The sequence below is a fragment of the Crinia signifera genome, chromosome 2, assembly GCF_055691185.1.
Source record: "Crinia signifera chromosome 2, ASM5569118v1, whole genome shotgun sequence".
NCBI lineage: Eukaryota > Metazoa > Chordata > Amphibia > Anura > Myobatrachidae > Crinia > Crinia signifera.
Window position 1 is genome coordinate 220,876,079 of NC_139218.1, and position 14,920 is coordinate 220,890,998.

At 39.5% G+C, this 14,920-nt stretch overlaps 1 protein-coding gene across 1 annotated transcript in view; it reads right to left on the reverse strand.

Moving 5' to 3' along the window:
• Positions 1-6,373: 6,373 nt before the first annotated feature.
• Positions 6,374-14,920, reverse strand: part of VMP1 (vacuole membrane protein 1) — a 195,307-nt gene continuing 186,760 nt past the window's right edge. The window contains exons 11-12 of the mRNA XM_083173766.1: positions 13,264-13,366; positions 6,374-11,777 (exon numbers count right to left, since the gene is read on the reverse strand). Of these exons, the coding sequence (XP_083029892.1) occupies positions 11,634-11,777; positions 13,264-13,366 (247 nt within the window). The 3' untranslated portion in view covers positions 6,374-11,633. The remainder of the gene's footprint in view (positions 11,778-13,263; positions 13,367-14,920) is intronic.

A 14,920-nucleotide genomic window follows, 5' to 3' on the forward strand; every position in this document is an offset into this window, starting at 1 on the left:
TCTTTACCTAGATGGGCGCCCGCGATTGAAATCGCGGGCATCGCGGGTAAATCGCGGGTACATAAAAATCTGCTACCCGCGATGACCGCGATTTTCCCATAGGGAACAATGTTAAAAAGGCTGATTGAGCGTGATTTTCATGGAAAATGCCTCAATGCCCGCGATTTGGCCATAGGAATCAATGTTAAATGGGCCACAGAGCCCAAATAGGCACAATTAACCCTTAAAATGTCCCCCCAAATTTTTTACGCCACCCCACGATCCACGCCAACCCGAAGCGTGGCGAGCGCAGCGAGCCCGCGAGGGGCGGCGGTACGCGTCCTCCGACCTTTTCATGCCCTACTATCCACTAGGGCGTGGAGTGAGAATAGAATAGTGTGGCGAGCGCAGCGAGCCACCGAGCCCGAAGCGTGGCGAGCGCAGCGAGCTCCGCGAGGGGACGCGGATACCTTCACAGGTAAACGCGTCCCCTCGCGGGCTTCACAGGTGTCCGCGTCGCCACCGACACCTGTGAAGCCCGCGAGGGGACGCGTATAACTGTGAAGGTATCCGCGTGCGCTCGCCACGCTTCGGGCTCGGTGGCTCGCTGCGCTTGCCACACTATTCTATTCTCACTCCACGCCCTAGTGGATAGTAGGGCATGAAAAGGTCGGAGGACGCGTACCGCCGCCCCTCGCGGGCTCGCTGCGTTCGCCACGCTTCGGGTTGGCGTGGATCGTGGGGTGGCGTTACAAATTTGGGGGGACATTTAAGGGTTAATTGTGCTTATTTGGGCTCTGTGGCCCATTTAACATTGATTCCTATGGCCAAATCGGGAGCATCACGTCGCGGGCATCGCGGGTACATTTATGGACGGCCGCGACGCGACCGACGCGATTTCCATGTTTAACACGGGTTTCAATGGGAAATCGCGGGCATCGCGTCGCGGCCACACATAAATGTACCCGCGATGCCCGCGACGGGCGCCCATCTAGGTAAAGAGTACCCATTCTCCTTGTATGCCATCAGACCCCATCCAAATGTCTGTTATACACCATCACAATTCTCCAAATGCCCCTTATTTGCCATCACGCCTTCACATACCCCAGATATGTCATATGCCCATCAGAATCCTCCTCCCCTTTTACCTTGTTAGATGGAGCACATGCATACAGGTGGGTCACTTCTTCTCAGCACCGATCCTCAATAGAGCACAGCACAGTTTTTAGCAGCCCAACATGGTCAGAGAAAGTCACATGACAATTGCGGTTACTTGTGCAAAGGAATAGCGACCCCACTTTTACCCTTATTGCCAGCCAGAATGTTGCCATGCTGCTTGAAAGGGAACCATGTGACATTGTTTGTTTAACCCTGCTAGAATAACTATGTCCAGCATCCGAAGCTGGTTCCACAAACAGTACTAGGTGTTGACTGGATCCAAGTGGCCTCCAAAGTCACTAGAGCTTAATCAAAAAGAGAACCATTGGGATGTGGTAGAACTGGATAATCGGGCCATAAATGTTCTGCCAAACACTGTGCAACAACTGTATGATGCTATCATGTACTGCAGTGGTAGCAAACCCTAGCCTATGAGAGCTACCAATAGTTCACATTTTCCAGACAACCTAGCTGCTGCACAGCTGCACTCATTAATCACTGACACATTTTAAAAGATACACAGATGAAGCTAATTAGCTCACTTGTGATTCTGTGAGGAGACCTGCAAAACATGCACTGTTGGTAGCTCTCGAGGATTAGGGTTGGCTACCCCAGATGTACTGTAAACATGAACCAAATATTTTAAGGGATGTTAGCAACAACCAGTTGATTTACTTCCAGGTGGTGATTATCATAGGTCAAAGGTGTAACTAGTTACTTGATACATGTGTATGTATGTACGCGCCTGCACCACTTTTCAATCTCTTAAAGTGCCAACTCACCACTCTATCCCCCAGCTTAGTGACTTCAGTGTCCCCTATAGGATGATGGAGAAAACTATTTTATGTTGAAATAGCAATATTGACTTAAAAATACTTTCACTTGATTTTCAGGCAAAACAGATTGTAAAAGATGCAGCAGCACCTTATATAAACTCTATAAAAGCAAGTTTTATGTTCGAAAACTTGTTGGCAAAAACATATTGCTGTTACAGTGAAAGTACTTGCAGCTATAAAAACATGTTTCGCTGCTCATCATGGTACAATAAAATAAAAAATTACGCAACGTTTACCCACTTGGAAGTGTGCCTTTATAAGACGCTGTCATATCAGAACAGGAACTGGCTGTAAATGCACGGATTAGGTTTCTCAAATCACAAGATTTTGGCAGATACTAGAAGTAAAGCAATTGCACATGGCTATTTACACCACTCAAGTGGGATGCAGTCAATTTACCTTCAATCAAAATCTTGACAACCATTAACCAACGCTCAAAATACGGACAAGGTCAAAATATCGAAATTATTTTTTTTCAATGAAACCGACTTGTACATACTTTACCATCCCAGTGGACATGGAGGGGAATAAAATAGTGTGCCGAGCGCAGAGAGGCACTGTGCCTGAAGCTCGGGGTTCATGATGACATATGTCAACATATTTATATTTTAGATGTCGGTATTTTGACTGTCGGTCAATTGCTGTCTGTATTTTGATTGTAGGTAAATCATACCGAACCCACTCAAGTATACTTCAGTGGACATTCATTTATAAAAAGTTATTTTTTAATTGGTACCATTTTATTACAAATCACACAATTATACTTAGAAGCCTGGCAAAATATGATGAGTAATGGAAATGCAAACAGGATTGACACTTTCACTGCATATGATGAATAGAGAAATGCAGCCCTATATACAGTATAATTATACACACACACACACACACACACACATAAGGGGTCACAGCAACAGCACTCCGCTAGTTTGAACAGTCCCAGTGCCAGGCACATAAAGTAACAGTATAGAAGCACTTACCCCCCATGACAGGAAGGACACGAACCGGCACACGGTGTAGGTGAAGAAAAAAGGTGGTTTATTAATGCAGCAGCATCATCTGTACAGTGACAGCTGTGTTACCCGACAGCTGTTTCAACTGCCTATGCAGTTTTCATCATATATCTTAGACAGTTGATATATGGTCAAGTCCGGATATCGCAATAAGCCCATTAGAGGGCTAATGGGCTTATTGCGATATCAGTCTTTGACCATATATCAACTATCTAAGAGGATACTGCTTGTTAGTGATTCACTGTAATTGTATCACATCAACCTTTGCTGTATACTGCTATGCCCTGTGGGCAGTTTTATTAAATTGTTTTATTGTGACTTGAATTATTCTGTTCAATAAGATAAGGTTTAGCGCACCCTGAACCCCCTTCCTATTCTTCCATATTATATATATATATATATGCAGTATGGATGGTGTAATGTAAGCAATACTGCCTCACAGCACTGAGGTCATGGGTTCGATTCCCACCATGGCTCGAACTGTGCGGAATTTGTATATTCTCCATGTACTTGCATGGGTTTCCTCCAGGTACTCCGGTTTCCTCCCACAATCCAAAAATATACTGGTAGGCTAATTGGCTCCCACAAAATTAACCCCAGACTGTCTGTGTGCGTGTATATGTATGGTAGGGAATATAGACTGTAAGCTCCACTGGGGCAGGGACTGATGTGAATGTTCAACTATACTCTGTAAAGCGCTGCGGAATCTGTATGCGCTATATAAGAAACTGTGAATATATATATATATATACATATATACACACACACACACGCAGAGAGAGAGAGAGAGAGAGAAAGAGAGAGATAGGATAGCACCCCGTGTGTGGCCAAAAGTATGGGAGGAGGCTTTACAACTTCTGCAATCCTAGTAGTGGTTACTAAGCAACACAAGTATTAACCAGAGATCTGTCTCTTCATTCAGACTAGCTGATGGTGATTATTACAACTACAATAACTGCTGATTGAATGGTCCCCTTCAAGAGTTGTTTTGTCACCTATACTAGGAAATTATCATATAAAATGCCAGGACAAATTTCACAAGATTGAAAAACTAGCCATTCAAAAGCACCAAATGAAACGGGTAAAGAAGAGGAGTGCATTTAATCTATGGAAAGTCTTGCTATACACGGTTTTTCTTTCCCAAACAATAAAATATTGGTTTTGTGCTATAAATAAGTATTTTATTATTTTCTTTTTCTTTCTTAGCTGCTCCAAGATTCCCATTTGAATGTTAGCTGTCAAACTATTTATGACATACCTTTGTCCACTGGTGTAGGAACGTGACTGAAGGCACTGCATGCCAGAATGTCATGAACTACATTCTCCCCCATGACATTGATGTGTCTCCTTGCACTCTTTACACTTGTAGTGGTGACAAGTACATTTGTAACTTATCCTGTTTGCACACACCAACTCACATTTTGAAACTATAATTCGTGTATAACGGCACAATTTACAAATGTTTGCTATGACTTTAGAAGCTATTGTGCCTGTTCTGCCGATCATGGCCGTGGATTGTAGTGATCCCAGCCGCAGATTGACAATCCATGGCCAATTTCACAGCCATGCCCCCTTTGCGGAGAGCAGCATCTGGGACATTGAATCCCGCCCTGTCATTCTGCGGTCGGTCAGACCGCAAACGGGCCAGGATTACGTCTGTTGGCAGGCATCGACAGCTGTGATCCTGAATTGCATACCCCTCTATGGCCCTTATTCTGGTTCACTCACAAAGGCAAATTCCTTCTCAAATGGGCAAAATGTTGTGCACTGTAGGGAGGGCAGATGTAACTTGTGCACAGGAAGTTAGATTTGGGTGGGTTGTTTTGTGTGTGTGTGCAGGGAAAATACTGACTGCTTTATTGTTACACTGCAATATAGATCTCATTTGGAAGTAAAACCCCACCCAAATCTAATTCTATCTGCACAATGTTACATTTGCCCCACCTGCAGTGCACATGGCTTTGTCCATTTGAGAAGGAATCTGCCTTTGCTAGTGAACCAGAAGAAGGGCCGATATCCAATCTATAGGAGGATCGTAAAAACCTGCAGCTGCTAATGCACAGTCCCGATAAAAAAAAAAAAAAGACAGCCTCTGGCATGTAATGCGAGATACGGCTATTTTATTGAATAGCACTGGACATAAACCCAAGTTATTCCACTCATGGTGAACGGTGCATCTTGATTCCCCCTATACATATCCTGATGAAGTACTAAGAAGAATGAATGTATTAAGGGCCTGATTCAGCTTCAGTTTTGCTTAAAAATGAAAAAGGGACTGCAGTCTTCCTCATGCTGGGGGCTGCCCAGCATAGGGCAAGGCTGCCAAGAATGTCTCGTCCCTCCCCACAATGCGACGGCAATTTATTTGTAATCACATTGCAGGAATGTGAATGCATCACAGAAATGTGATGTGATTGCATTTCTAAAAGTAGCCCGTCTGCACAGCCTAGCTGCAAGACAGACGCAGGGCCACCATTTTTTGGCTTACATTGCAGCTAACCGCTCTGAAAATGGTCCAGAAATGCCTGCGTTGTCCGGTCGTGCCCTTCTAATGATACATTGATGCCCCCTAATACATTACGCATGTGAGCTGCAGCAGTTTCATGATGGTTCCGTTCAGAGTGCTGTTCTGATGTTAATGTTCAGACAAGCGCTGCTTTTTTATCAAATATGTACATTTACTGTTCATGTGTAATACATTTGTTTTAAACATACCACAGGAGTTGCCTGGCCCACTTGCCAAGAGAATACACATGAAGGCCATAACAAAAACATGTTTGCCATGTTTCATGGTACATTTCCACTTGAGCATACATTCTTTGGACCATATTTACAGTGTCACTGATGAGGCACCTGTTGAGTATTTTTCCAATCTGGAAATTACAGCTGCCAATACCTTGCTCAGGTGCCATCCTCAGTGGGGACTGTAGCATATGAAAATAAGGCGGCAATCTGAGGTTCCATCAAAGGTGAAGAAACAGTGCTTCACGTTGACGTCTCTGATTAACACTCCATCTTCAGGACACATTTGAAGACAGGATGTTAGTACCCGAAATGTCTTCACCTTTAACCCTTTGAGCACCGTCGTAAGAGATGTGCAAAATATCCGCTAAAAATGCCAGGGTCAAAGTCAAGGAATATGAATCACTTTAGTTATTACCGGTAAATGATCTTCGATCAATTAATGAAAGTTTTGTTAAACATTGCACCAAAAAAAAAGGGGATATTTTGCACGTCTCTTACAGCAACGATGGCACTCAAAGGGTTAATGAAGCCTCAGAGTGTCACCTTTGTTCCATATGCTATATAAAAATACACGCGTGGGTGGGTGTGTGTCTGTGTAGAAATAATTTTAAAACTAGAAGATCAGATTAATAAAATGAGGAGAAATTCATTTTCAATATGTTTATTTTTCCGTTACAAAACAAACAAATAGGACACATTGTTATCTATACCTTCTGATCTCTGCACAGGAAGAAATGTGTAGTTAGGACATAGATACAGAATCCCTGCAAATAAAACCTGAACGTAAAATGTGCACCTTTCCTCAATAGATCATGGTGGCAGCTTGCAGGACACACTCATAAGTAGGGATGTGTACAAACACTGTACTAAAGAGGTGTATCATTGTCATGTTTATACACCATTTTGTAGGCTATTCTCACTTTATTACTGCACACTTAAGGTAGAACAGTCCATTGGGAAAGTAATAAAATAATTGGCAGTGAGCCACTACAGAGAGAAGATGTGCATTGGAGCAATAAATCAGCTGTAATAATCACACGTAGTTGGTGAAGTTGCAAATACTAAATAGAGCTGGCAAAGGAACACCAAAATAAATGTATGTAGTTAAAATGGACAAAAAAAGGTGCGTAAGGCAGCCAAATGGCATTCCCTACAAATCAGGACCGTCTTATTACTTTCCTATTGATCGTATACATTAACATCGGGTCATTTACATCTTGTGGTTTGGGCTGCTTTTTCCTGTCAGGTAACCCTTTCTGTAAGTAATTACAATGAAGAGAAAACTGGGTAGCCGAAACTTAATGCAATGTCTCAAATACTCACATACATCATGCCTTTAGACTACAGAATCCCCAGTTGATAAGATGATTTGCAAATTGATATTTTCTCTGCTGTCTTCTTACAATTAATACAAATAAGTAAATAATAATAATAAAAATAATAATACTACAAAAAGACAGGTCCATCAAGTTCAGCCTATAATATCTTCAAATTACATAAAAGAAAAATCAACATCTTATCTATATTGTTCAGATGAATGTATCTACACTCTGGCTATCTGGGAAAGTGTTCTGCAGCATCAGAGAGGATGTGGTATAGGTACAAGTTATAGAACTGCTGCTCCCATTCACACCTATATGGCACACAGAAATGAATGGCAACTCCACAGTTATTATCCAAGTCATTTTCATATATGTATAAACGTCTGTATATTATATATATGGATATCTAGGTCTGGTGTCACCACTTTTTTTGATAGGATCACATGTACATTATTGGGAATAATGATCCCCTGATTGCGAATCAATACAAATATTAAAAAGTCATATCTGATTTTACTGTGGCCTGTGCTTTTATATGGTCACAGGATAATAAATGAGGGTGTGCATTATGTCATATGTAAGCCATATACTGAGAATGTTCTATGTTATTGCAAATCAGATGATCAAGAATACATTATATTATTTTATTTTTAAGAGTTTAAGTTCACTTCTGCAGGTATGTGCCAGAGGGGGAGATTTACCAAAGCTGGGAGACAGAAAAATTAAAAAGAACTAAAGGAGTTGGTGTATCAAGCTTTGAAAATAGTGGAGAAGTAGATTACTTAGGAAGTTTCCCATAGCAACTAATTAGCTTTGAAGAAGAAATTAAGGTAGCTGCTGTGGTTGCTATGGGCAACATCTTCACTGCTTGATATCTCAACCCCAAAGTACCAACTGATCCACTTCTGTCATTTTTCAAGCACAGCCTGTTACACGGCAGATATAAGCTGATTGGTTAGTACAGACAAGTGTTACAGATCTATTAATCAAAAATGTAGCAGAAGAGAAACACCATTCTGTGGCAATAGCCAAGCATAGATCTACAATTAATATACAGTGTTACGGTACATGTTCTTCGCAATTATCTTAATATACCATATGATATCAACACCAAGCTAGATATGTCACGTTTCAGATTTCAAATGTTTTTAACAGCAATTGTTTTCTCCATTCAAAATATCGTTCCGCATGGATTGCCGAGAAAAAGTACAGGAATGGAACAGCTCCAATGTCTCCACATTTCTATGTGGACCTACTAATGAGTGGATGGTCATCATAAAGAAGCAGCTTTTTAGACTCACTGAAATCAAGACATGTGACTAAACTTATTAGCATTGGTAGGTTATTACACTGTACTCAGTATATACTGTATATTGTAATTACAAGATACCGTCAGAGAATACAATGTACTTTTACATGAGTATAGCAATGAAACAAAGACTTTGGTCACCTGTATTGGTTTATAATCCCCGCATTGGTTAACAACCGCTTGTACACAACAACAATTGATGCACATTCTTAAATGATAATCTACAAATATGGACTGTGTCCTTAGCACATTTCATAGTTATGACCGCAACATATACAACACAGTTATGAACAAGACAAATAAGGTCACGTGAAAGACACCAAAATGTCAGACAGCCTACCGACTGTTGTTGCCATGAGATGCAACAGTCAACATCAGTCTGATAAGCTATCCGACAGGATGGTACAGTCATGGAGATGTCACGGCGATAGATGGAGGTGCAATGTAAATATAACAGGAAGGAAGATACAATGGTTCAGAAGACAATGATATGACTTGTTGGAAGCATGCACTGCTCGGCAAAGTAACAGCATCAGGTCCTGTAATATTTCTAACAATGAAAAAGATGAATAATGAATTTGGGGGGCGAGGACACAAAATACATGGCTCATTTGTATAAATGCAATGTCGTCATTAGGAGGTTATAATAGTCTCTGGGTTTCCGCTATGAAAGTGTACACACCAATTCATTTGTAAAAGCTTGAGCCACTTACAGCTCAACAGAACTACAATTTCCAGCTTGCTGTGTTACCCATATACAGAGCAGATGCAAGACAGTCATTGCATTCCCAAAGCAGCTAGACTTTGATCAGGAAAAGCATAGCACATACAGTACCTTCTGAGGCTCAGATTAATCCCCATAAACAGTTTCAAGGTCAGCATGAAAACAGCACAGCCCCACAAAAAAAAAAACAAGTTAACATTAAACAGTAGGTAACAATTAAGCATCAAAAAGTATATATGTGTCAATATTGTACTTCACACGGTACTTGTCATATTTGTTCCTGATAAAGTCTGTACACTTTTATGCTGAAATTTGACTGAAAGCTGGTCCCACATGCGTCATCAGTTGTTGACTCACTCACTTGGAATGTTTGTGCTGAGAACAGAAGGATCCCAATACTGACTTCACAGAACACACAAGTGAGGAGATATTTTCAGCCTCAGGCATCTGCAAAGAGGTACAGACATCCAGCGCACAGCACTAATGAAATATTTTCAGTAGCAATCATTATCAGGTAGAGCTGGTTTATCTTGTGCATTTTATCCACTTTGTTTGCCCATAACCACTGCAAGCAATGTTATAAGTCTGCTCTATGACAACACCCGTGCACTTATATAACGTAAAGACCACTAATAAACCAATCAGGGTTTATCTGCTGTGAATGCTACAATACACAGTCTTACAATTTTAAAATAAGCCACAAGTGCTGTTGCTATATGAAATTACACATTAATTATGTTCCAAATTAAACCTTCCAGTCAAGCACTCATGTACTTAACACATGACTGTTCAAAATAATAAAGCTGTCATCGAGAATTATTTAAATCTCCAAAATCAACATAAACCTGCAAAGTGCTTCCGTAATGTAATTCCTGTTTAAACTTGGAGACCTCGACAGGGGATACTGAATTACTAATACCTTCACGCTTGGCATTCATGTGCAACATTTTAAACATGCAGACAGATGTCTAATCTTTCGCACATCGTGAATAATCCAGAACATCACCACAATAAGTGTGTATAAAACCTCAATATCACCTGCATTTTTCCAGTTGTTTAAAATATCGATATCCGTCACTACTAAACTTAATTAATATAAATGTGCTGTCGGGAGTTAAACATGGCTGCCAATGACTCAGTCTTGGCAGGATAACAAGTGGAATCATGAAGAAGTTTTCTAGGAAGGCAGCTGTGATATTTAGTCAGCAGTGAAAGCAGCGCCAGAGCTCAGTAAACACTTCCTTCTTCCTGCTACTGCAAGGCCAGAGTGATTGGGAAATCATAGACAAAAGCTTTTTCTACAGGGAGGATTAACACGCACGCAATAAACTTTGGTCTAACAGCTACGGGGGTGGAGTGGACAAAAGAATCAATGCCACAGAAATCTAAAACCAAGCATACATTAAAAGGAAGAATGAAAATTAAACTTGGGGAGGGAAAAAAACTGACACGAGAAGTTCTGGAATGATCAAAGGTGGCTTTATAAAGTTCAGTTTCAACTTTCCATTCTATATGTACAGAACAAAAAAATTGCAGTCAGTTTGAAAGAACTGGACGGTTACCAACTGTGTGCACTGGTGTCAATGAGCAGCTTGTGCAAGTCACAACAGTATAATGTATAGAATATGCAATTTCTAATGGTTTGATCAAATATATAACTCTGGATAGGCAATATTGCTATATTTTTGTCAAAACCATCACATGTATGTCTGTTCCTTCTGTTGGAAACTTACAGTTAATAGTATGATCTCTGTTGTGAAACTGAATGTTACCTATGTAAGCTCATTAATTGTTAGAGGAACACTCTGCTTTCTGACATATAAGTAATTAAATATTTAAAAGGATATATTCTTTCTGAGGTATTCCCCAATGATGGGGGGGGGGGGGGTTGTAATAGGGTCCAAGTATAAAACTGATATATCAGTCTTGGGAGGATGGTAGTGCAATGCACAGCAATGCACTAATCTCGCTCACCTTAACTGAAGTAACAAAGATATAAACAGCAATACACATGGCCGTCCAGTTCAAAAAGACACAAATATTTGAAAAGACTTAACAGATTAGTACAGCCCATATGGTAATGCTCGGCAAAACCCTGTCTGCTTTCCGTCAAATATGCTAGAACAGAGTAAGGCAACCTGTAGCACCCAAGATGTGGAACTGTAAGTTCCAGCATGTCTTTATATTCTTTGGCATGATGGTAATTACAGGTTTCACAACTGGAAAGCTACATGTTTCCTATGCTAGAGCTACACAGTATGAGCTACTAAAAAAAAAACCTCACCATAAAAGGAAAGAAAATGTGTATACGTTACCTTACTTTGCCACACAGACATGTCTTATCCACATAAAATAAACTAACTTTTTATATTGTGAAAAATTTTGAAAAAAAATAAAATAATTTAATACGATTTTGAAAAAGAAAAAATTCAAAAACGTCCAAAGTTTAATTTGCCAATTTGTACTTAGTTCATCAGATCAATTGAGGTTCTGCTTAGTAGCATTCTGTCTTTAAATCACCCTCCCAGTTATTCCCAGAGAACATTCCCCTTATTTTGTCTTCTCAACAGATAAACTTTTCTGTTGGACACGCTTGGCGTAGCTCTGTGCCATGGAGTTAATGATGGAAAGAATGAAATAGAACACCATAACGATAACCAGCTTCTCAAATGCCCATGATAACCAGTTTTCACTCTGCAGGAACAAAATGACAATACAGGATAATGAAGTTATTACAATGAACTTACAGATGAAGTACTAGCCTGACACAACTGTAATTATACATACAATATATATATATATATATATATATATACACATACATACACACACACACACACATACACATAAAAGCATGGCTGATTGCTCAGCTATATTAAACATATTCCAAGTTATAGTGTCGCTTTGTACCATTTGCTCTGACATAGTCAAGTCCGGTATCTCCTATATTTTTTTATTTCTCATTTAATGCCCCAACTGCTTCTTAACGATCTCAAGTTACAATGAGTTTGCAGTTCTAGTACCTTCTGTCATGCAAGGAATTAGCTATAACTGGCCAGTGGAGGGCAGCATTTCATTAAAAGAAACATCAGCATGCATCAGTTAAATCAATTTCCTTTTGTAACTGACATTCCTCCTTACATAAAAACCTAGTATTAACTAGGTCCCAACTTCATGCCAAATACATTTACTATACTTAGACGGATGATGTTTATTTTAAATTGAAGATGTATACAGAGTAAGCTTGAATGCAGCTATGGGTATTATATGTCCTGCATCAGAAAACCACAGATGTAGAGGAAGCACTGATGACCTGTACACAGTGTCCAGAATGATACTGGGTATAAATAGCACATTGGGAGTGACTGGAAACAGTGCCTCATTAGCAGGAAGCTTACTGTATGGTTCAGCAGGATGCATTATGTATATGATACTTAACATGTTATAAGAAATAGTCCCAAGTGTTTCATCTACAATTTACACCCAACAGATACATTCAAATCATTTTATAGGAAACCTAAGTAAAAAAAAAAAAAAAATATATATATATATATATATATATATATATATATACATACACACACACACACATACATATACACACACACACACACACACACATATAAAGACTTAATATTAGCCTGGGCTCTTATGGATGGATGGATGGATGGATGTGTATATATGTGTATATATGTGTGTGTGTGTGTGTGTTAATTGAAACATTCCATTGAAAGGTTCTGTGCTGTAGAAGATACAGCAGTGACCGTAAGTAAGCTCTCACTAGCAGCGACCTCTCATTTCTGCCCTTTCTACATCAGCCTCTTATGGCCTTATTCTATAGATGATTTGCTGCACTGATTGGATGTGGGTGATAAAGCCACCTTTATGCTAATCAATCATAAACATTAATAAATATGAGGGAGATTGCAACAGTAGAAAACAATAAAAAAGTAGCATTACTCACTAATGAAAATATTTGAATGTAAAAAACAATATGTTTTTCGCTACAAATTAACTAGTTAATAAATGAGCAATACTGTACATACAGTAAAACCTGTACATTTGATATGAGGGTGCACAACTAGTGGTTTTTTTTGTGTGCGTGTGTCTAAAATATGAATGAAATGCCACAATAGCAGTAAGAGAAACTTGCCATAAGAGTGAAGCAAACTTTTCTTACCTGCGGGGCACCCCCCTCGGTTTTAAGATGAAGTTTCTTCCTCTGAGCTTCCAGATATCCCTGGAATGGTTTTTGCAAGGAAGGTCCGATACTTGGAACAGCCCTATGTCCATTTTCATCCCGAGTGCAGTCACAGGGATGATACATGCAAGACAAGGAAAACAAACAGCAAAGACAAAATCGTTAGTATACATCTTACTTACCCACTGGAAAGGAAAATGGAATGCTGCATGTCCATGTGCCCAAGTGTAAGGGCAGCACTGGAAGACATGAGTGAAATGTGAGCAATGTGTGTCCCTCCTATGTAAGGAGGGAGGCACTTAGCTGGGCTATGTGCACTGGTGCAATGCAGAAAATGAAATGAATGACTTCTGAGAACTCCCACATTTATCACCAGCGGTTCCTGTAAGAACTGGTTTGAACCGATTAATAAGGAAATGAGTGGTGCTTGTGTCATCCTCACTTGAAACAGAAACTGCCCACCCTCCTATAGTCTCGCCCCTTTTGTGTTCAGAAGGGCGTAGCTTTCTGTAAAGTAGAGGGGAAAAAGAAAATCAGTCAGTGTCATAACCCTTTAAGAGCCTGGCAGACTCCAGCACAGAGCTCAGCAATGGGTTTTGTGTATCCTGGCACTGTAAGGGTTAGGAATCTGATGTATGTGTCATGTTATTGCAAAAGAATGGATTAGCTAGCTCTGAGGGGACGACCTACCTGCTGGTCAGAAGTCAGATTTATATATATATATATATATATATATATATATATATATATATATATATATATATATATATATATATATATATATATATAAAAAGAAACTATAAGTATTTTTTGGGATCTTAATAACAGCATTTTGTTGAACTATTATAGAAGTAGTAAATTATAAACGTAAGAAATATATATTTATATTATTTTTTCAATTTAAATTTTTTTAAAGTCATTTTACTAATACTATACTGAAGGAAACTTCCACACACCATATCACAATAGGGGAACATATTGCACACATAAATAAAATGCAAGCTGTCACGAACAAGTGATTAAAGCCTCCAGGCACCACTAGTCCACAAAGCACATGAAGCAGTCCAAACACTGACCAGACACGGCAAGATGGCTACAGTCACAGACAGTCACAATTGGGAGAAACAGTATTAAATGAGTACAGGTCTGTCTGGGGACAAGCCAGCAGACAAGAATAAGGAATGGGGTTTTATCTGCTGACATTCTTCATTTGTATAAAGCGGGTACTGGTAAAACATATTAACAGGTGACTGAAAAAAAAAAAAGTGGTAAAATGTACAGTTGTGAAGTAATACCCATTCGCGACTAAATACAAGAGATTATGGTTTACTATTCTACGACTGCTACAACCACATACTGTACTACACATCATTCATTATATATATATATATATTATGAATGATGTGTAGTACAGTATGTATACATACACACACACATCTATATATGTGTGTATGTAACTACACACATCCATATATATGTGCGTATCTAACTACACACAAACACATATACATACATATATATATATATATATATATATATATATACACACACACATACATACATATGTACATATGTACAAGGGGGGTTTGCGGCACTCCAAGCTCCTGAAGGGTAACTGTGTCCAACTTGTATAAAG